At 39.4% G+C, this 21958-nt stretch overlaps 1 protein-coding gene across 2 annotated transcripts in view; it reads left to right on the top strand.

Moving 5' to 3' along the window:
* LOC132106944 (trafficking protein particle complex subunit 8-like) overlaps positions 1-21958 on the top strand; it is a 56756-nt gene that overhangs the window by 16473 nt on the left and 18325 nt on the right. For both annotated transcript variants that reach the window (XM_059513050.1, XM_059513049.1), the window contains 12 exons: positions 1001-1116; positions 1188-1338; positions 1464-1564; positions 5242-5347; positions 5518-5649; positions 7718-7942; positions 16644-16752; positions 19862-20056; positions 20789-20955; positions 21039-21113; positions 21225-21318; positions 21429-21586. In XM_059513050.1, coding sequence (XP_059369033.1) covers positions 1001-1116; positions 1188-1338; positions 1464-1564; positions 5242-5347; positions 5518-5649; positions 7718-7942; positions 16644-16752; positions 19862-20056; positions 20789-20955; positions 21039-21113; positions 21225-21318; positions 21429-21586 — 1629 coding nt within the window. The remainder of the gene's footprint in view (positions 1-1000; positions 1117-1187; positions 1339-1463; positions 1565-5241; positions 5348-5517; positions 5650-7717; positions 7943-16643; positions 16753-19861; positions 20057-20788; positions 20956-21038; positions 21114-21224; positions 21319-21428; positions 21587-21958) is intronic.

Raw genomic sequence — 21958 nt, 5'->3', positions numbered from 1 at the left:
GGCACGGTTAGCACTCACACTTACTAATCTATAAATAACTCTGGCCCACCTCTTCCAACCGAGCCAGGGACTGCTAAATGGAACGATCACTCAAGTCAAACGAACCATAGTGGAAAAGCGGCTCATGAATTGGCCATGATTGAACGTCATGATTCAGTTTATCTGGAAGAGAAAACAAAATGCTGAAGTCATCAGCTGTGTGGGAGCACTTTAAATTGAGTGAGGACAAGATAAAGGCAGTGTGATATGCGATTTGAAACTGGCCTTCCACAACAGCACATCAAGTTTGAAAAATCACCCAAGTTCTGTAAGTAGTTTGCCTATAGTATATTGTTGGTGTAAAAAAACGAGCTGCATTTATCCTCCATAAACTGGAATTTTACACGTGACAAAAATGTGCACTTAATTTGCTTGGAAAATACTTGCAGATATGGCAGCCAAAAAAAAAAAAAAAAAAAAAGGTACAGTAGCTCAGCCTTATAAAAGTTTGTCTATATTAAAAGTATTGTTCTGTAGTCAAGTCAAGTTGGGTCTGCAGCAACACAACCCGCCACGCGGGTCGATTGGATGAATGCTTCTCGACATAATAAAAATGCAAACAGACAGACAGACACACACACACACACACACACACACACAGAGATTCGTGCCTTTATTAGAGAGAAGAATATGTTCAGCCCCTCCCTCCAAAGATTCATATATTCGGTGTTGATTACTACCGAAGCTTCGAAGCTCAAAAAATAGTATTCGGACCAGTTTGTGTGTGTGTGTGTGTGTGTGTGTGTGTGTGTGTGTGTGTGTGCGTGCGTGCATGTGTGATCACTTCACTTATACCAGCAGAATCAACTTTAAACACTTATTGTCTTATTAATAATGCATCACTGTATAAAGGTCTGCCTTTATTTGTGTACACTCAAAAAAAAAAAAAAAAAAAAAAAAAAAATATATATATATATATGTGTGTGTGTATATGTATATCTTTATCTTTCTCTCATTCTAGCTTGTCTCAAGAAAAGGCCTGAGCCGATCTCTTTTCTCCGCCACTAAGAAGTTGTTTGGTGGAGGGAAGGTCCCAGAGAAGAGTATTGCTGAACTAAAGAACACTGCAGGGCTGCTGTAAGTGACTTGAAGTACGAATTCAATTGTTTTTGTTGTTCTCATCTGACTCTTGACCCCTGTGATATCAGCTATCCCTCAGAGGCCCCAGAGCTTCAGATCAGGAAGATGGCCGACCTCTGTTTCCTCGTTCAGCACTATGAGCTGGCCTACAACTGCTACCACACTGCCAAGAAGGACTTCCTCTCTGACCAGGCCATGCTGTATGCTGCTGGAGCGCTGGTGAGATGCACACAGCACTCATAACTGCGTGAGATTAGGGACTCTAGCGTTGTTTCTATGGGTTATCAGAGGAATACTGATTGAACTCGTCTCAGACTGAATGCCTGCTGTCTCTGTGTCTATAGGAGATGGCTGCTGTCGCTGCCTTTCTGCAAACTGGGGCTCCCAGGCCTTACCCAGCACACTACATGGACACGGCCATTCAGACCTACAGAGACGTGTGCAAGTAAGAACATGCGTTTGGTTTTGTAGCATGTTACTGCTTCGTTGATTCATATGGAATTATTTTCTTCCTACCCCCATTTATATACTATTTGGTAACATATTGTTTTTAGTATTTAAAATGTAAAATATTTAAAAACAAAATTAAGTAAATCTAATGCTTTTAAAATTGAGATTTAATATTAGTTCTTGCTTCATTTCGAGTGTTGTAATACATTAAGTAACTAGCCAGTTTTTGCTTCAGTGTTTCATACAAAATTTTAAAAACAAGTTTAGTACTTTTACCATTTCCATTAGTAATTTAAATCAACAAATTAATAAATGAAATTAGTTTGTTTTTTCTTTCTGTTTTAGCATCATCAGTGTTTGTTTTGTATGTTTGTTTTCTTTTTTTTAAAGAGGTCATCGGATGCAAAATACACTTTTACAAGTTGTTTGAACATAAATGTTTGTTCAGTCCACCACTGTTTCACTGCCAGAGCAGATGTAGACAAGATCGACTCCTAAGTGACTGATTTTATAGTTTGATGTAATAATGAACATAGCAGTCGTTATTTACCCCCGACATCTGAGCTGTTTAAGACGCTGTGGATAACATTTGTTTTTGAAGGGAATGCGCCCCTGATCTACCTAAATGCGTCTGTTTGCGCAAATCATTCGTTCACATAGAAGAAGTAATTATACATTTTTTTAAGAATCTTTGCAAATAGTTTTTCCTAAAAACGTGATTGTTGGCAGGTTTCACGATGAATGCGGCTAAAGTTTACTGTCTTTCAGAGAGTGGCTCAGAAGAAAGGGGCAGGGTGAGCAGAGCTCATTTGCATTTAAAGCAGCATGCAACAAAATGGCTTTTTTGACAGGGTAAAAAGGGTGTTGTTTTACATTAACTTTTGAGAATTAAAAAAAAAAAAGTATGTTATAGTCCTTTCATTAAGACCCTAAAGAAGCATATCAATCTTATCAAGGCTGGTTGCCCATTGAAGCTAAGCAGGATTGAGCCTGGTCAGTACCTGGATGGGAGACCTCCTGGGAAAGCTAGGTTGCTGCTGGAAGAGGTGTTAGTGAGGCCAGCAGGTGGGTGCTCACCCCTGTGTCTGTGTGGGTCCTAGCACCCCAGTGTAGTGATGGGGACACTGTAGTGTCAAAAAATACAGTCTTTTGGATGTGAGATGTTGTAGGGGTGTAACCTCGGCATCCTGGCCCAATTTCTCCCATTGGCCTCTGACCATCATGGCCTCCTAACCATCCCCATCTGCTGATTGGCTTCATCACTCTGTCTCCTCTCCACTGATAAGCTGGTGTGTGGTGGGCGTTCTGGTGCAAAATGTCTGCTGTCACATCATCCCGGTGGATGCTGCACACTGGTTGTAGCTGAGGAGGTTCCCTCCTTCTATGTTATAAGTGCTTTGAGTGCCCAGAAAAGCGCTATATAAATATAAGAAATTATTATTATAATATCAACTAGTTGAGAATAGGCATCTGATGACCCCTTTAATAAATTAAATGACATTTGTTTTAGTTCTTGTATATTATTTTATTTATCTTTTAAAAATGTGTGTATTTTTATTAAATAAATAGGCTGGACATTTATTAAGGGTGAACATTGCTTCGTGTTCTTTTAGAATGTTTATTTTTATTTTTATGGTATTATTATTATTAGTAGTAGTAGTATTTATTTATTTTCATTTTATAATCATATTCTTGCTTTGTTTTTGTAGACTGGATAACACATTATGTGGCTTAATTAAATCAATCAATAAATCAGTTTTCATTTTTTACTTCATCTTTTAGGTTTTCATCAATTTGTTGCTTATTGAAATGAATTTTATATGTTCAGTTTATTTATATATATATATATATATATATATATATATATATATATATATATATATATATATATATATATATATATATATATATATATATATATATGTATGTGTGTGTGTGTATTTGTGTGTATATATAGTACAGACCAAAAGTTTGGACACACCTTCTCATTCAAAGAGTTTTCTTTATTTTCATGACTATGAAAATTGTAGATTCACACTGAAGGCATCAAAACTATGAATTAACACGTGTGGAATTATATATGGAATTATATACATAACAAAAAAGTGTGAAACAACTGAAAATATGTCATATTCTAGGTTCTTCAAAGTAGCCACCTTTTGCTTTGATTACTGCTTTGCACACTCTTGGCATTCTCTTGATGAGCTTCAAGAGGTAGTCACCTGAAATGGTCTTCCAACAGTCTTGAAGGAATTCCCCGAGAGATGCTTAGCACTTGTTGGCCCTTTTGCCTTCTGTCTGCGGTCCAGCTCACCCCTAAACCATCTCGATTGGGTTCAGGTCCGGTGACTGTTGAGGCCAGGTCATCTGGCGCAGCACCCCATCACTCTCCTTCTTGGTCAAATAGCCCTTGATGCCTTCAGTGTGACTGAATAGTCATGAAAATAAAGAAAACTCTTTGAATGAGAAGGTGTGTCCAAACTTTTGGTCTGTATTGTATATATATATATATGTATGTGTGTGTGTGTGTATATATGTGTGTATATATATGTATATACAGTTGCAATCAAAATTATTCAACCCCTGACCTGCAAGTCGTTTTGTTGCGGCGAACAAAATTTTATGAAAACAATTTAACAAAGGCATCAGTAAAGTATTAGAGAAAGTTTGTTAATACACTTTTGAGTGTTTCTGAGAATGGAACTATGATGAATCATGATGAAATTCAAATTGGCTCTAAACATTTGTTCAAAAAAAATCAGTCTTTTATTCTTTAAAATCACCAATTAAAGCTTTCTGTAAGTGCTTAGAAGCTTCTGTCACCTCTCAACTACAGTCTTGGACCATTCATTGTCTGAAAAAGTGTGTTTTTGTGACATATCAGGACACAACTCTGTATAATGACATGGGTATGACACAGGTATTACAAGGAGAGGGTGACTTATGAGGACATAACCCATGTCCCCATTTTTCTAAATGCTTATAAATCATACAGAATGAGTTTTTTTTTTGAGAAAGTAAAAATGTAAAACTTCACAGTTTCCTGTGAGGGTTAGGGTTAGGTGTAGGGTTGGTGAAGGGCCATAGAATATACAGTTTGTACAGTATAAAAACCATTACGCCTATGGGATGTCCCCACTTTTCACAAAAACAAACGTGTATGTGTGTGTGTGTGTGTATATATATATATATATATATATATATATATATATATATATATATATATATATATATATATATATATATAATATAAGAATATATATAATTAGATTAATTAAAGAATATACATTTACAACTTAATATAAATATTTTCAAAATATATAATGTATGTGTTTGTCTTTATATATGCATTATAAATATACACAGTACACACAAATATATAAACAAAAACATTTATTTTGGATGTGATTATTTGCAAGTAATCGTTGCTCAGCACTAAAATAAATGTGTATACCTTTTCATTCTTGCTTAATTTTTTTAGGCCTTGCTTAATTTAATACTTTAGATTAATTTTTTTATTGATTTTATTAGTACTTTAAATAGTTTTAGTTGTTGCTTCTGTTTTTAGGCATCAGTTTATGTTGCATAAGTACTTGAGAGATCATTCAGATTTTGTTGGAAATCTGCATGCATATGATGTGTATGAGACTATTTTTCATGTTTATGTCACAGAAACATGCTATTGGCTGAGCGGTGTTGTCTTTTAAGTGCTGAGATTTTGAAGAGTCAGACCAAATACTCAGATGCTGCCACACTTCTGATCAAGATGACCAGTGAGGTGAGCTCAAGTCCCATCTGACAGCGTTTCTGTATCACATCTAAATTACTAAAACTAAACCAAATGTTTTGCCAAGTGTGCAATTTCAAACAAGTGTTCCCATTTCAAACTCACTCTTTTGGCTAGGCCAATTGCCAATTCAAATCACTTCCTCTTTCTCTCTCTGATAGGACTCTGACCTGCGAAGCGCACTCTTATTGGAGCAGGCGGCTCACTGTTTCATTAATATGCGCAGCCCTATGGTGAGGAAGTTTGCCTTCCACATGATACTTGCTGGTCATCGTTTCAGCAAAGCTGGACAGGTATGACAGCAGACATAAGAAACACTTTCATTAACTTTACACATCTGTCATTGTCAGCATTAATATTATTAATGATACGTTTTCAGATTTTTGTCTTTGAAAGTCTGACATGCAATGCATTAAATGGAGCAAGAGTTGAGATAATTAAAATGTAATTTGATCGAAGACCTGTCATCTGCTGAAATTACAGATAATTTCCCCTTATGATGTCCTCAAAGTGGATGAGATTGCCACTGGATAGATTTATCATTTTCTGAGCATTTAAAGTCATCAGCCAATCCTCTCAGCCTTTAGTGGGGCATGGTCAATGCAGAAATTAGGGCTGTGCAAAAAATCAAACCCGATTTTCATGCGTAAATCGCAGGCAATTCAACACAATTTTTATAGAGGAACCCCCTGGAAACGCGATAGGGCTAGTTTTGAGAAGTAATTGGGCAGGTTTTGTTGTGAAAACCTGGTAACTCTGATCTGAACGTACATGCTGGAGATATACTACTAATCACAGGAGCGCATAAACTGACGAGATGTGCATGAAAATCGCATTAGATTTTTTGCACAGCTCTAGCATAAATGCAATGGACTGAGATCATTGTGACCTCTGATAAAGAATTGTTAGTAAGTAAAAACTAAAAGCGATGTAGAAGAGAAAATGTATTGCTTAAACCTGAATGGGAAACATTAGGGGTGGGCAATGTACCGGAAGGCATGATTGACCGATATACATTTTTCAAGTAGTAGAGATTTTGGACTCATCTCTATAGCAGTTACAGACTCACATGACGTTGCTATGCTGTGTGGTCAAAATCACCCTATTATGATAAAGATAATGATAAATCTCATTAAATCATTTCCCATTTTTGTGCCATATGCATCAGACGTTTAGCCAACAGTCCATGGGCATGACATCTGAGGCTGAGAATATTCCTCACTCCCCGGCAGAGAGGGGTGGGGATAGCTGAGCTCATTAGCATTTGCAGGAACATGGATTAAAACGGCTTGCTAAAAACAGAGCTGATTTTGACAGTACAAAAAGGGTTTTGTTTTACACTACCATTGCAAAATTTTAACAAGAGTATGTTATATACATTTCATTAAGACCCTAAAGAATCATATCAACTTGGGAGAAAAATGAGCAACCGATGACCCCTTTAAGTGAAAGCAAACAGCTGAGAAAGAAAACGCTTGTGTAACAGTATATTGGATCCGGGCAGCTCTTAAAGTGACAGCAGTCTTAAATCCCTGCTGTTTATCATTCATGTTAATCAAACAACAAAAGAAAGAATATCTCTCACTGCTCTTGACTAAATCCCTTTTGTCACTATAAAAATAAATATATTTTTTTTTTACACAGTGAAGAATATGCAGTGTTTTGTATATATTTGATTACTTTATGTAGCATTTCTTCTTTAATTGTTCTACTGTAGTTTTTATGCATATCTTCACATTGTTTTTTTGTCCTTTTGTTTGTAATTTGTTTCTTATTATTCTTTCATTGCTGACCTGTTCTTGTCTACGGTGAGATTTTTATTATTATTTTAATTTTTTTTTTGACTGTGACCAGAGTTATGATATTTATATAATATATTTTAATCAAAATATTTTACATCTTAAAGATTTTATTTAAAGCAAAAACAATTATATTTTTTGAAGCATACCATTAACCGTGAAATAAAATTTACTCATTGTGATACAAATTTTTGATCATATTGGCCACCCCAAGGGAACATACATACTCTTGCTCTATGCCAGGCCTCGTCTTTGGTGTCAAATGCTGATATCTTGCTAACTATTAACGTTTGATTAACTCATCTGAGTTTGCTTCTTATTGCCATGAATAAATCAAAAGCTTACAAGGCATCTGAAAAACCACTGGCTCTGAAGTGATAAGAAAAAGCTGTGTTTACAGAGTCCGATGAGGTCAGGCTGTCAGTTTTCACCTGGAAGCTGATGCTGCTTTAACAGCGGTGGGGAAGCTATTGATGTCTCAGTAACATGAAGTGCTCTCACGGACGCAGACACGTTCTTTTAATGTGTCCGTCAGTTCACATGGTCTCTCTTTCTGTTACAGAAGAGACATGCATTGAGGTGCTACTGCCAGGCTTTGCAGGTGTATAAAGGTAAAGGCTGGACACTGGCTGAAGATCACATCAACTTCACCATCGGTCGGCAGTCCTTCACTCTGCGGCAGCCAGAGAATGCAGTTGCCGCCTTCCGGCACATTCTCATCAACGACAGCAAACAGTCAGCTGTGCAGCAGGCTGCTTTCCTCAGGGAATACCTCTATGTGTACAAGGTTAGCAACACACAATCTGAATCCCATTACTTACGACTCAGTTTATTCACACCAGGAATGATAACTATATTAGTGTCCCCACCAACTGATGACAAAGTTCTGTTTTTTTTTTTTTTTTTAGAGAGAGCACTGCAGTTTGTCGTCTGTCACTTTATGGTGATTACTATTTGGTTGAATAGTAAAAATGTCATGATGGTTACACCACATTATGTTTTTACTTATTAACCAAATAGTAAACACTAATAGTAAAAAGAGCGGTTTTCACAGTGAACCTGCATTTCATCTTGTTTTGCTATCAGAAAGCAGCTAGACTCTGGCAGTGTCACATTCAGGCCACTGACCCAGTCCCCCCCCCCCCACCCCCCCACCCTACCACATTCAGACTTTAGCCCTGAGTTTAACTGTCTGTGTCTCTGCATGAGACTGCTCTTTTGTCATTGTTTGGTTGAGTCTTTTTCATCAGCGCTCTGGCCTTGGGTTGTTCTGGTCCACAGAACTCCATCATCTTCAAACATCCAGCCTGAATACATAATAAGAAGAAATTACAACATTCTTCTTGTTTTGTTTCTTAATGGGAGTTTTATGGTCCCACTCTAGCACTCCAGGAACAGATGTGTAAAATATCAGTGTCATGCACCATAGACAGCAAAAATCTTTGTGCAACACAATGATATAGCACATGATCATCTATAGACACTTTCTGAACACATTTCCATGATTCAAAACTGAAATTAGTCTTTCGAATGTGGTTATTTACAGTATATTTCCAATGTTATTTTAGTATTATATGCTTGTAGCGATATGGAAGAAATCCATATCAGCTTTTCATTTTTTCTGATGGGCGGAAACCAATGAGGAAATTTAGAATAAAAGAGCGCTAGAAACGGAAGTTGGGGCGCGAGTAAAAAACAAAACACACCTGTAGGTTATTGTTGGAGTGGGACACACGCTACCTGAAGCTGAAGGTCGTACTATTCTTTGCTGGAATCTCTGTGCATGCGCTGACTGGGTGCGATCGCCAAAGTGACGGAGAAATTGCTCTACTGCGTCTGCATGGTTCGTTCGCCTGCCTGGTGCAACATAATCCAGCCTGGTTCGTTCGCCTGCCTCAGGTACTAGTGGTGATGTCCATCATCTTTTAACCTCACGCCAAGAGTTTCTAAACTCACGCCAAACTCTCGCCAAGTCTCCAAACTCTTTCTCCGGCCCAGGATTTGCGGCCGCTACACAGACTGCTTCACGCAGCCACCACCACACACACACACATACACGCTCATTGTACACGCACACACCCATACACAAACACTCGTTTGAAGGGTTTTTTTTTGTGTGTGTTTTTTTTTTTTTTTTCTCTTTCATTTCTTTATTTTGGCTGAAAATTGAACACAAACTGAGTTTGAAAAAAAGAACTGTTTGCCTTAAATATTTTGTTATTTGTCATGTGAGGTAAAGAAAAAAAACTCTGTGAAAATTTAACTTTGTGTAGTTTATTTTATTTTATTTCTTTGCAAAAATGTTTTTCTTAAAATATACATATTTTTGACCAAACCCTTCAATTTCTGACTGTGTGTCATTTAAGCCCTATTCTACATTATTGTGGGTATTTGAAGGAATTTATTTTCGTTTTTTGTGTAACGGTGGTTTGAGTTATCTTCGGGGAAATTGAACTTCATTACATATATATATATTTTTTTTTTTCTTCTTGACAAGTTTTACTTGTCTGGCGCCCGAACAATTTAAATTTTATTAAGTCAAATTTGATTTGGGGCAGCCACCGTTACAGAAGTGGCGCCCGAACAGGGACCTGAAACTTGAAACTTGAGACATGAAACTTGAAACTTAAACACTTAAACCTTGATGACTTGAAACTTAAACCCTTAAACCTTGACAACTTGAAACTTAAACATTTAAGCACGTAAACCATGACCACTTAAACTGGTCATTTGAGCTTTGAATTTGAGTTTCCCTAAACGATTACTTAAAGGTTGGCTGTCACTGCCTATATTTTTTTGTGTTTGTGAAATTGTGGTGTATATACATACTGAATTGAAACAGTTTTTTTCCTTTACTTAATGGTTTTGTGGGAAGATACTTTTTGTTTGTGAACTTGCACGTTGTTAAATATATAATTGTGTTACCCCTTAGTTGTCTTGCTGCCAAACTGACCCAATTATGTGAAAGTTGTGGAAACACCCATTTGTGTTATTGAAATCTAATTATTGATTTGTGAAGTTAAGTGAATTGAAGTGTGAATTGGTGAATTGGACAATTGGACAGACATTTCACACTGAACTGTTAAGAGTATTCTGCTGCAATTTATTTTTTCAAACATTTATACATTGTTTTTTTTTTTTCACTCAACTTGCATTTCACTACATTTTTACACTGACTGACTATACATACACTGACAATCAAACATGGCTGCCACTCCTCTGTCTCCATCCACTTTTGTGGAGATGGAACCACCAGCACCAGATGTTGCTACCCCAGTCTGGCCTCCAGCACCCCGTCCTCTACTTTCTTCAACTGGACCTCTTCGTGCTCCTTTCCACTTCACTCCTACTCAAGCCAGCACCACTGACTTCCCAGGAACCCATGTGCGGTTTGCAACTTCACCACTAGCTGGCAGTACTCCTGTTCAACCCTTCACCTGGGAGCAGGAACCGAATGGCGACTCCATGCAGATATGTACATCACCTGGGCCTTCATCTTTATCTTCAGTGGCACAGCAGGGCTTGCCTGGCATCCTGTCAACTCCTGGAAAAGGAATGCATCAACTCACTCAAGTTAAAGGAAACTGGGACACGTTGACACAGCATATGCAAACCCATGAAAAAAACATTGGTGAACTTGCCAAAGAACTTAAAACCATGACTGCACATCACGACAGCCTGATTTCTAACCTTGCTGATAAACTCAAGCAAAACCAACAAGAAATGCTCACCCACATTTCTGAAAGTAAGAAGCATGTGAAGGAAGAGACTGATCAACTCACTAAGTCACTTAAAGTCATGATGTCTGATGAACTTCACAAAGCTAAGACTACATATGTGTCTGAAGTACGGTTCATGATTGACCAACTTCAAGTGGAGCTTCAGCAGGACATCAAAACCTACCTGGTAACCCATCAAAAAAATTATGACCAGTTGTCAACAGAACTCACCCAGTGCACCCAAACCACCAACACCCTGTGTGCAACTGTAAAAAGCTTACAAACTGAACTTGAGAAAAGACTCGAAAAGCAAGAGAAACAAATGATTGACCTGCAGACAAGAGATTACTCACCCTTGCCTCTGACCACTGCAGTTTCACCTACATCACCAGTGACACCTCCAATGTTTCCTACTCCTGTTGTAAAGAGTGATCATCTTAAGATTACATTTCCTACTTTTGGGAGACAGTCAGATGACTTGGACCCCTTGCTCTATCTAACTCGATGTCAGGATTTCTTGGCGTTACATCCTCTTACTAATGCTGACATCCTGGCCACTTTCCGCACTGTCCTTTATGGTACTGCCCGGGACTGGTGGGAAGTTGCACGATCCTCAATAACCACGTGGGAAGAGTTTGAAGCTGCTTTCCTCTCTGCTTTCCTCTCAGAGGATTATGAAGACGAGCTGGCTGAAAGGGTAAGGACAAGAACACAGGGAGAAAGAGAGAGCATTAGGGACTTTGCATTTACATACAGAGCTCTCTGCAAAAGGTGGAAGCCCACCTTGACCCACAGTGAGTTGGTGAAAATGATTTTGAAAAATATGAATCCTTACCTTGCAAGCCAGATTCGCAGTCGGGTGAACACAGTCGATGAGCTTGTGAAATTGGGCCAACAGCTGGAAAAAGACTACGAACAACAACTGCAATATGAAAAACGTGTGAGTTCTAAGCAACCCCTATCCATGCCTCAAAGACCTATTCCCAACCGCCCGGCAGAGAAGCCTTTAGTGCAATGCTGGCGATGTAAAGGCCATCACTCACCTGGCAGCTGTCCTCACTTTGTCTCTTCTCAGTCCCAGTCACCTCAGTCCACCAGCCAACACCCTTCCTCCAATAACAAGCGGACAACATTTCCATCTTCTAAAGGTACTGGTCCATCTGGCAATCGCTCTGTGTCTGCCACCTTTCCCCACAATTCATCAACAACTGGTAAGAAACCACCACCTGCTGCAATTGTTCCACAACAATTAGTGATACCACTTTGCATTGGTACCTGGAAGGGAAAAGCCATTGTTGATACTGGGGCTAGCTACACCCTTCTACATGAGAATCTCTGGAAGGAGCTCACTTCACAAAAACTCCATCCATGGACCCAGGGTCCGCTCTACCTAGCAAATGGGGAAGCAGAAATTCCTTTAGGTTGGATAAACATGCCAATCACCCTACATCAAAAAGTATTCACCATACCTGCTGTTGTTCTATCAGCCAAAGCCCTGGCCTATGCAGTCGTATTAGGGCTGGACTTCATCTTCTCCAGTGGGCTGCAGATCAATGTGGCAGATCAAAAGTATTCATTTCAGTCCAATCCTAAAGAGTATTATCCTTTCCAGCCAACAAATGCCAGTGTACCAGTTATCAGTTCCCAACATCCAAGGGGAAAGATGGGAAATAAAAATCCCAACAGCCTCTCCTTACTATCTTCTGTTCCTCCTCCTCAACTTAACATGTTTCAACCAGCCTGCCTGGATGAGAAGACACTAATTAACACTGCTGTACAGGATGCCCACTTACCTCCGGAAGGCAAGCAACAGTTACGGCAGATCCTCGAGTCAAACCCTCAAGTTTGTACCCTTCGTCCAGGACGTACTGAAGTTACACAGCATCACATATATACTACCCACCAAGTACCTATAAAACAAAGACCGTACCGCACAACACCTGCCAAACAAGCTGTCATTACAGAGCAACTGGAAGAGATGTTGACTGCCGGCATCGTAGAACCATCACACTCTGGATGGGCCTCACCTGTCGTCTTGGTCCCTAAAAAAGACGGAAGCCTTAGGTTTTGTGTGGACTACAGAAAAGTTAATGCCATTACAGAGAATGATGCTTACCCATTACCCAACATCACTGAGATCTTGGAGTCACTATCTGGAGCGGCCATCTTTTCCACCATTGACCTTAACAGTGGCTACTGGCAGGTAAACATGGATCAAGAAAGTAAACCAAAGACAGCTTTCACAACTTCATCAGGACTGTTTCAGTTTAATGTTATGCCATTTGGGTTAAAAAATGCCCCAGCAACCTTCCAAAGACTAATGGAGAACGTTCTAGGAGAATTGCGTGGAAACATCTGCTTTGTCTACATTGACGACATCATTATTTACTCACCATCTGTAGCCCAGCACTTCTCCGACCTCCAAGCTGTTTTTTATAAACTGCAAATGGCTGGCCTCACCATTAATTTAAAAAAGAGCAAGTTCTGTCTTCAGAAAATAACTTTTCTGGGACATGTTGTCAGCGTCCAAGGCATAGCTGCAGACCCAAGTAAAGTGGAGGCTATACGTGAATACCCTGTGCCCACCAACATCAAGGAGGTCCAGCGCTTCCTGGGGTTAGCCGGGTGGTACCACCGGTTTGTACCAAACTTCTCCAGGATCGCTGAACCCATCAATGCACTGAAAAAAAAGGATGTTCATTCCTCTGGTCACAACAATGTCAACAAGCCTTTGAACATTTAAAATGCTGTCTTACCTCTCCTCCCATTCTTGGCCATCCTGACCTTCAACTGCCTTTTACTGTCTATACGGATGCCAGTAACACTGGTCTGGGTGCTGTGCTGACCCAGCGCAAGGAACAGGGATTGGAACAAGTTATTGCTTATGCCAGCAGAACCCTGAACAAAGCAGAGACCAATTACACAGCCACTGAAAAAGAGTGTTTGGCTGTAATTTGGGCCCTGGAAAAATGGCAGCACTACCTAGAGCACAAACTGTTCACTGTCATCACAGACCACTCAGCGTTACAATGGGTAATGTCTTCCACAAAAACCACGAGTCGCCTCATCCGGTGGGCCTTGCGACTACAGAGATTTGATTTTATCATTGAATATCGCAAAGGAAAACTAAATATGGCACCTGATGCTCGGTCTCGGATTCACACCAGTTGTAACCTGTACACCAACCAACACCAACAGGAGAATGCTGAGTTTCCGATATCTCCAGCCACAATCTGGGAGGAACAGCACAAAGACCCTGTCATCACCAACACACTTAAAGCACTTGCAGAAAATGATTCCTCTTTTAAAGATCAGTATGAGATAGTGGAAGATAAACTCTATCACAAAACTCACCTGCCGAACAATCAAGTTCATTACAGAGTCTACATTCCTACCAGCCTTGTGTCGTCCATTCTACACCACTACCACTCTAATCCCTGGAGCGGTCATGTAGGTATTTATAAGACCTACAAGCGTATCCATGATGTTGCATTCTGGCCTGGAATGTGGACTGACATAAAACACCACGTCAAAAAATGTGTCAAATGCCAGACTCTTAAGGGAGAAAATCAGAAACCTGTGGGCAAACTACAGCAAGTCACCACCACCCGTCCCAATGAGATGCTTGGAGTGGACATTATGGGGCCAATGCCACGCAGCACACAGCAAAATGAGTACCTCTTAGTCTTTGTAGATTACTACTCCCGGTGGGTGGAATTTTTCCCCATGCGCAATGCTAAAGCTGAGACTGTTGCGTTACTTCTTCGGAAGGAAATTCTAACCCGTTGGGGGGTGCCAGACTTCATTCTGTCGGATAGAGGTACACAATTTGTGTCATCACTGTTCAGAGAACTCTGTCAAAAGTGGAGTATCAAACCTAAATTGACAACATCATACCATCCACAAACAAATATGACCGAGAGGGTTAACCGTACGCTCAAATGCATGATTTCTGCCTATGTGGACAACAATCACAGAAAATGGGACCAATACTTACCGGAACTCCGTTTCGCTATTAATTCAGCTGTCCAGGAAACGATTGGGATGACCCCTGCAGAGCTTCATTTGGGGAGGAAACTGCAAAGTCCCATGGACAAGGTGTTACATGGCAAGAATCTAACTCCAGACTGCACATCTTACGATACAGTCCACCACCTAACTGAGCTTCAGACCAAGGCCATGGAATGCTGTAAAAAAGCACAAAAGAGACAGCTTCGGAATTATAATAAAAGAAGACGAGATGTCACATACAAGGAAAATGATCGTGTGTGGATGAGAACCTTTCCCCAGTCTAGTGCACAACATCACTTCACTGCAAAATTGGCTCAAAAATGGAAAGGCCCTTACCGTGTCATAAAACAGGTGGGTCCATTGAACTATCGAATAGCGCTAGAGTCCACTGGCGAAGATGTTCGCATAGTGCATGTGTGCAACCTGAAACCATGCTTTCCCACGGCTGAAGAGCTGGAATGCCAGGAGAAGAAAAGGCTCTGCCAGATATTCAATGAATCTTCTGATGAAGAGGAATTCATTGGATTTTAATTATGATTCACATTTCCACAACCATAGGTTGTCTTCTCCAGGGAGGGAGAGTGTAGCGATATGGAAGAAATCCATATCAGCTTTTCATTTTTTCTGATGGGCGGAAACCAATGAGGAAATTTAGAATAAAAGAGCGCTAGAAACGGAAGTTGGGGCGCGAGTAAAAAACAAAACACACCTGTAGGTTATTGTTGGAGTGGGACACACGCTACCTGAAGCTGAAGGTCGTACTATTCTTTGCTGGAATCTCTGTGCATGCGCTGACTGGGTGCGATCGCCAAAGTGACGGAGAAATTGCTCTACTGCGTCTGCATGGTTCGTTCGCCTGCCTGGTGCAACATAATCCAGCCTGGTTCGTTCGCCTGCCTCAGGTACTAGTGGTGATGTCCATCATCTTTTAACCTCACGCCAAGAGTTTCTAAACTCACGCCAAACTCTCGCCAAGTCTCCAAACTCTTTCTCCGGCCCAGGATTTGCGGCCGCTACACAGACTGCTTTTTTTTTGTGTGTGTTTTTTTTTTTTTTTTCTCTTTCATTTCTTTATTTTGGCTGAAAATTGAACACAAACTGAGTTTGAAAAAAAGAACTGTTTGCCTTAAATATTTTGTTATTTGTCATGTGAGGTAAAGAAAAAAAACTCTGTGAAAATTTAACTTTGTGTAGTTTATTTTATTTTATTTCTTTGCAAAAATGTTTTTCTTAAAATATACATATTTTTGACCAAACCCTTCAATTTCTGACTGTGTGTCATTTAAGCCCTATTCTACATTATTGTGGGTATTTGAAGGAATTTATTTTCGTTTTTTGTGTAACGGTGGTTTGAGTTATCTTCGGGGAAATTGAACTTCATTACATATATATATATATATTTTTTTCTTCTTGACAAGTTTTACTTGTCTGGCGCCCGAACAATTTAAATTTTATTAAGTCAAATTTGATTTGGGGCAGCCACCGTTACATGCTCTGTAGTATGTATTTTGAATTATTTTTTGCTATTTTAGTTAAAAACTTCATATCTTCATACTCCTAGTTCTTTGCAGGCCTTAACACTATAAAGTTTGTGTATAATGTGCAGAACCACTGTGCAATCATATGTTTGGCCAATCAGAAGGCATTGATTGAAGGCATGGTACTCAGCGAATGCCTGGATACAACTTGTATGTGAAAAGAAGAGCCGTTTCTCCAAGTGTTGTTGATGTTTTTGACACTTTGACCTTTTGCCCTCAGAGCATGAGTCAGTTGACCGGTGACAGCTCCCTCCCACAGCTGCCTCTGCCCTGCCTGCACAGCTCACAAACACGTGTGTTCTTCGGCCATGAGCGTAGACTCGCCGAAGGTAAGCACCCTCTGTCTGTCTCACACATTCATGTACACAAGAAAGTGATAGTTCACATGAACATGATGAAAAAAAGTGTCTTTTAGTCACCCTCATTTTGTTCCAAACTGTTATGCATTTCTATTTTCTGTGGAACACAAAAGAAGATATTTAACTAAATGTTCAGGCTGCGCTCAAGCATACAGTTAAAGTGAACAGAGGTTAGGGTTGGCAAAATCCACACCAAAAATGCCAAATCTCCATAAAAGTATTCTATATGTATTCTATAAAAAATTCCAGCAATGATGCATTAAGCTAATTAAAAGCAATAAATACAATAATTAAGTGGAATAATGATGGACTGGAATAATGATGCTGAAAATTCAGCTTTGCATCACAGGAATAAAAAGTTATTTTAATTTGTAATAATGTCACATTATTACTATTTTACTGTATGTTTGGTCAAATTAATGCAGCCTTTGTGAGCAAAAGATATTACAAAATCTTACTAACCCTAGACCATTCAGCAAAATATTCCAAGCATTTGTGTGATCATCAGACTGTAATGCAAAAGTCGTTATTCACTACAAAAAGCAAGCATATTGCCTTGAAAGTGACCTGAACAATGATATAATTCACTGTTCCTGCACACTAATAAACATAGCACAGCGCCAGTGTCATGAATGACATATTTTAACATCCACATTATGTTGAGATGACCTTTTCCCCATCATGCCCACAGTGAAATGAAGATGAACACCACACCATTTATATACTCCGTTAAAAAAAGCAATTTCCAGCGAGAACCTCAAATGAGACTCAAAAAAGTGGAGCATTGCTGAGGGGCATTTCCTTACATGACAGAATAAATTACATTTAAAATAAGAGAAAGGACATGAACTACCACATTCGATATCTGCAACCAGCTTCACTTCAATTAAAGAGACGCAAGCAAAAAGACTCATTTCAGGAATATCACAGAAGTCAGATGCGTGTTTAAAAAAAGTGAGTAAACGATGGAGCGAAGAGAACAGGCCTGAGGTGTGAAAACCTTTTTAATTAAATTCTTTGCCCGGAACTCGCGCTGGAAGCGAGGGAGGCTTTAGTGGTGTGTGTTGAATGATGAATGCATGGACCTGTTGTCTCTTCCAATGCGCCGCTGCTTGCCTGAGGCTATGAATGCCAAATATCCTTTGATACATCGGCTGATTGGACAAAAGCCAACTCTCTTGGGATTATATATTCTTGATTTCCATAATATTCCCTTCCGCTGCCATGATTTGTCAGTCATATTTGTAACGAGAGAAGAAATGTGTGAAGGGAAACCCAATGATCATGTTATTCAGCATGAATGGAAAGTATCCAAAAAAAGAGTCTTGAGCTTCAGTGGAAGGCAGAACATTCTCTGAAGTGTCACAACATCAATGTCACAAATTCACTTATTTGGTTAACAACATATACAATTTCATTCCCAGATAATTTAGCTTATTTCCAAATTTTGAATCCCAGATTTCTGTGTGACCTCGGGTTGTTGGACTCCACAGTGTGTCCGTTAAATACAGTAAAATGTCATATTTTAAAAAAAGTAATTTATTCCTTTGAAGGCAAAGCTAAAGTTTCAGCATCATTACTCCAGTCTTCACATGATTCTATCAGAAATTATTTTAATACTCTGATTCGCTGCCCAATAAACATTTCTCAATATCAGTGTTGAAAACAGTAAAAAAATTTGTGGAAAGCTTGATGCATTTTTTTAAGGATTATTCGATACTTATAAAATACTTAATTTGTGAATAAATACTGCTCCTTTTAACTAAGTGTGTAAATCTTTACTGTTGATATTGGTCAGTTTCATTGGTCCTTGCTGAATAAATGTATTCATCTCTTAAAAAAAAAAAAAAAAACCCAAATTTTGTATACCGTATTTTTCGGACTATAAGTCGCACTGAAGTCACATTTATTTAAAACCAAGCACCAAGAGAAAACATTACCGTCTCCAGCCGCGAGAGGGCGCTCTATGCTGCTCAGTGGTAGACTACAGGAACAATGAGCAGCATAGAGTGCCCTCTCGCGGCTGGAGACGGTAATGTTTTCTCTTGGTTCATGCCAAATTAATTTTGATAAATAAGTCACAGCTGACTATAAGTCGCAGGACCAGCCAAACTATTGGCACTTTTCCATTACCAGTACCAGCTCGACTCGACTCAACTCTGCTCGACTCGCCTCGGCTCGGCTCGCTTTTCGCTCCGTTTTCCATTGCAGATAGTACCTCCACAATAGTACCTGGTTGTCATAGCGACGCTGCAGGAAACTGCCGTGACGTAATCTTCTACGCGACACACACCCGCTACCCACACACACAGGACAATGGAGGAAATCGAGTGCAAGTTGTTTTTGATCCTCGGGATGTGGCTGTTTCTCACAGCAAGAAGACAAACGTTGTTTCAGGAGAGGCTAAGGGCAGCAAAACGAAACACTGCTGAAAAAACCATCTGGATACTATTGCTGGCGCGTGTAATGATGACGCAGTGAATAGTGACGATTCTCTCTGACCAATCAGCAGTCTGCTGTGTTTTCACGTCACATTATAGTATCGCCTCAGCTCGCCTCAGCTTGCTTGGAACCTCGCCGGAGGTGGTACGAAAAAAAGTACCTGGAAGCCGGTACAGGTACAACTTTTACACAGTGGAAAACCAAACAGAGCCGAGTCGAGCCGAGCCGAGGCGAGCTGGTACTGTGTAGTGGAAAAGCGCCATATGAAAAAAAGTGTGACTTATAGTCTGTAAAATACGGTAATATAATATACTTTTATTGTATGTGCAGGACAGACTTTTTGTAAAGGATACATTTTCCTGCATTGTACTACATTCCAACTAAATATTTTAACCTGCTTTTTCTTGTATAATTATGCATGCTGTTTCTATTATCATATTAAGACAACATTTAGTATTTTTTATTAATGCTTTATTACTACAATTTAAACGAGTTGAGGGTAAAATTGTGTTTAATGAGTGAACAAAATGTAAAGTTTTATTTACACGTCTATACTAATTTGAACAAAAGTTTTGATATTTATGTTTTGTCTCATCTGTATGTGATCATGGAAGCTCTGGCTTTCTTTTTTCCACAGGTGAGAAACAAGCCGCGACGCATGTGTCTTTGGATCAGGAGTTTGACCGGGATCTTTCCCCGCTGTGGAGGGAGTTGGAGGAGCGGCTCGTCGCCGTGGCAAATAAAGGGACGGTTCCCATCACCTTCCAGCCCTCCCAATGCTGTCTGAACAATCAGACGGACAACCTCAGATACCCCCTCGCCGTAGTGGAGGGTATGTTTTTCCCTCCTACATCACAGTATTTTTGTCTGTGCTTTGTATCTGGTCTTATTTTTGAACACATCTATTTTGTCTGCTTTTCTCCATTGACAAACTCTTGGATTCTGTGGAAGTTTTGATGCACTTTAGGGTCTTCGTTATTGCGTTTGATGTCTTGTGGGGCTGTTTTTTTTTTTTTTTTTTGTTTATTAGTGTGTTTTACATTGGACTGGGATTAATTATTCTCCATTTGCTTTCCTCTTTGTTTTATGAAATCTAAAAGAGAACTAATGAAGCATAGCGCCTTCTATCTTGCAGCCTCATCAGTGGTATTTGTAGTGCTGCAAGTAAAACTAGTATTGATCCTAGAAATGCATTAGTTAGTCACCCCACAGCGAAAGGGGAAGAGTAAAGAGGAACAGGAAGAACCTGCAAACACCCTTTAGTAATGCTGCCATGTTCCTACTTATAATTAATCCTCATTAGCAAATATTTGAGCAGCATAGCACATTAAATAAAACATACCGTTGCTCGACAAAAACTCTTGAATAGTTCAAAAGAAACACACATTTCAGTATTTTTTCCATAAAGTGGACTTCAGGGACCAAAAGGTTGAAGGTCCAAATGGCATTTTTTTTATAAAAACCTTAAATTCTGGTACATTCTCAGATCAGAGTCGTATATTTTTTTTCCTGTCATGTCGTTTGCTGTTATTTTATTGGCTTCTTTCTTGTTTTTGCATCATAGAGCCCATCATTGTGGAGGTGGTTTTCCGTAACCTCCTGAAGGTTCCTCTGGCTCTGTCAGCTCTGTCTCTGCTGTGGAAGTTTACTCCGAAAGACTTCTCAGATCCTCAGGGCAGCACAGCCGGAGAAACCATCACCAATGAGAAAGAGGCAGCATCTTTGAAAGAAGTAAGGCTGTTAATTGTCTCTCGGTTCACCGTGCCTAATGAGTTTCTCATCAGTTTGATTAACTACATTTGAATCCATCCCAGACCACGGCCCTCAATGACATCATTGATACGCAAGTCATTCCACAGTTCACCATAACTGCAGAGGAGACCAAAGTGGTTTGTGCACCGATTTCCTTTTATCTCTACTCTTCTAATTCATCTTTCTCCCCACTGCTATACATGAACTGGCTTTGTGTTCTTTTGTTTGTTCTGGTTTCACTTTCTCAGGCCCGTTTGAAGTTGCTTCCTCATAAAACTGGAGAGTTGCATGTTCTCGGTGTGGTGTACAACCTGGGCACTGGAGAAGTGGACAACAGTGAAGGTGTATAACAAACACTCGCTCTTTGATGCTTTGTAGACACTGAAACCAACAGTAAAGTTAATTATCTGATGTAAGACTAACTGTAGATGTGTCTGATCTTCGTGCTGCAGGCTCGCTGGCCGGGGATCTGATGTGTGTTCGTGGACAGCAGAATCTGGAGATCCAGGGACCCAGACTCAATTTGACCAAAGAAGAAAAGACTTCCGTCAGATATGGACCAGATCGCCGCCTGGACCCCATTATCACTCCTCCTATGCCCTTATTGGAGGTGTGTTTGAGAAAATTAGACTTTTGATTTTAAGCTTTAATTAACTACTTAAACTTAAACTCGTCCTGAGAGCAGATCTAAATAAAAAAAACACTCACAGTTAAATCGAGGCTGTTTAATGATTTACAGTGCTTATATCGCAGTGCCTGAGTGATGTATTGCATATTTACAATATATTCACATTGATTTTGGTGGGGATGTATAAATGTATGCTATATTGTGAATATTGCAGATTTAAATAATTTATTAGCAAAAATCAAGCAAGTGCAAGTTCAGTTTATTTATTTTTTTAATCTGTTCAAAATGTCTCTATCATTTGAAGAAATGGTATATCCAAAAATAAAAATTTAATGAAAATGTATCACACTCAGG

This window comes from Carassius carassius, chromosome 27 (genome assembly GCF_963082965.1).
Source record: "Carassius carassius chromosome 27, fCarCar2.1, whole genome shotgun sequence".
Lineage (NCBI taxonomy): Eukaryota > Metazoa > Chordata > Actinopteri > Cypriniformes > Cyprinidae > Carassius > Carassius carassius.
Note: the sequence above shows the minus strand (reverse complement) of the source record. Positions and strands in the feature narration are given on the sequence as shown.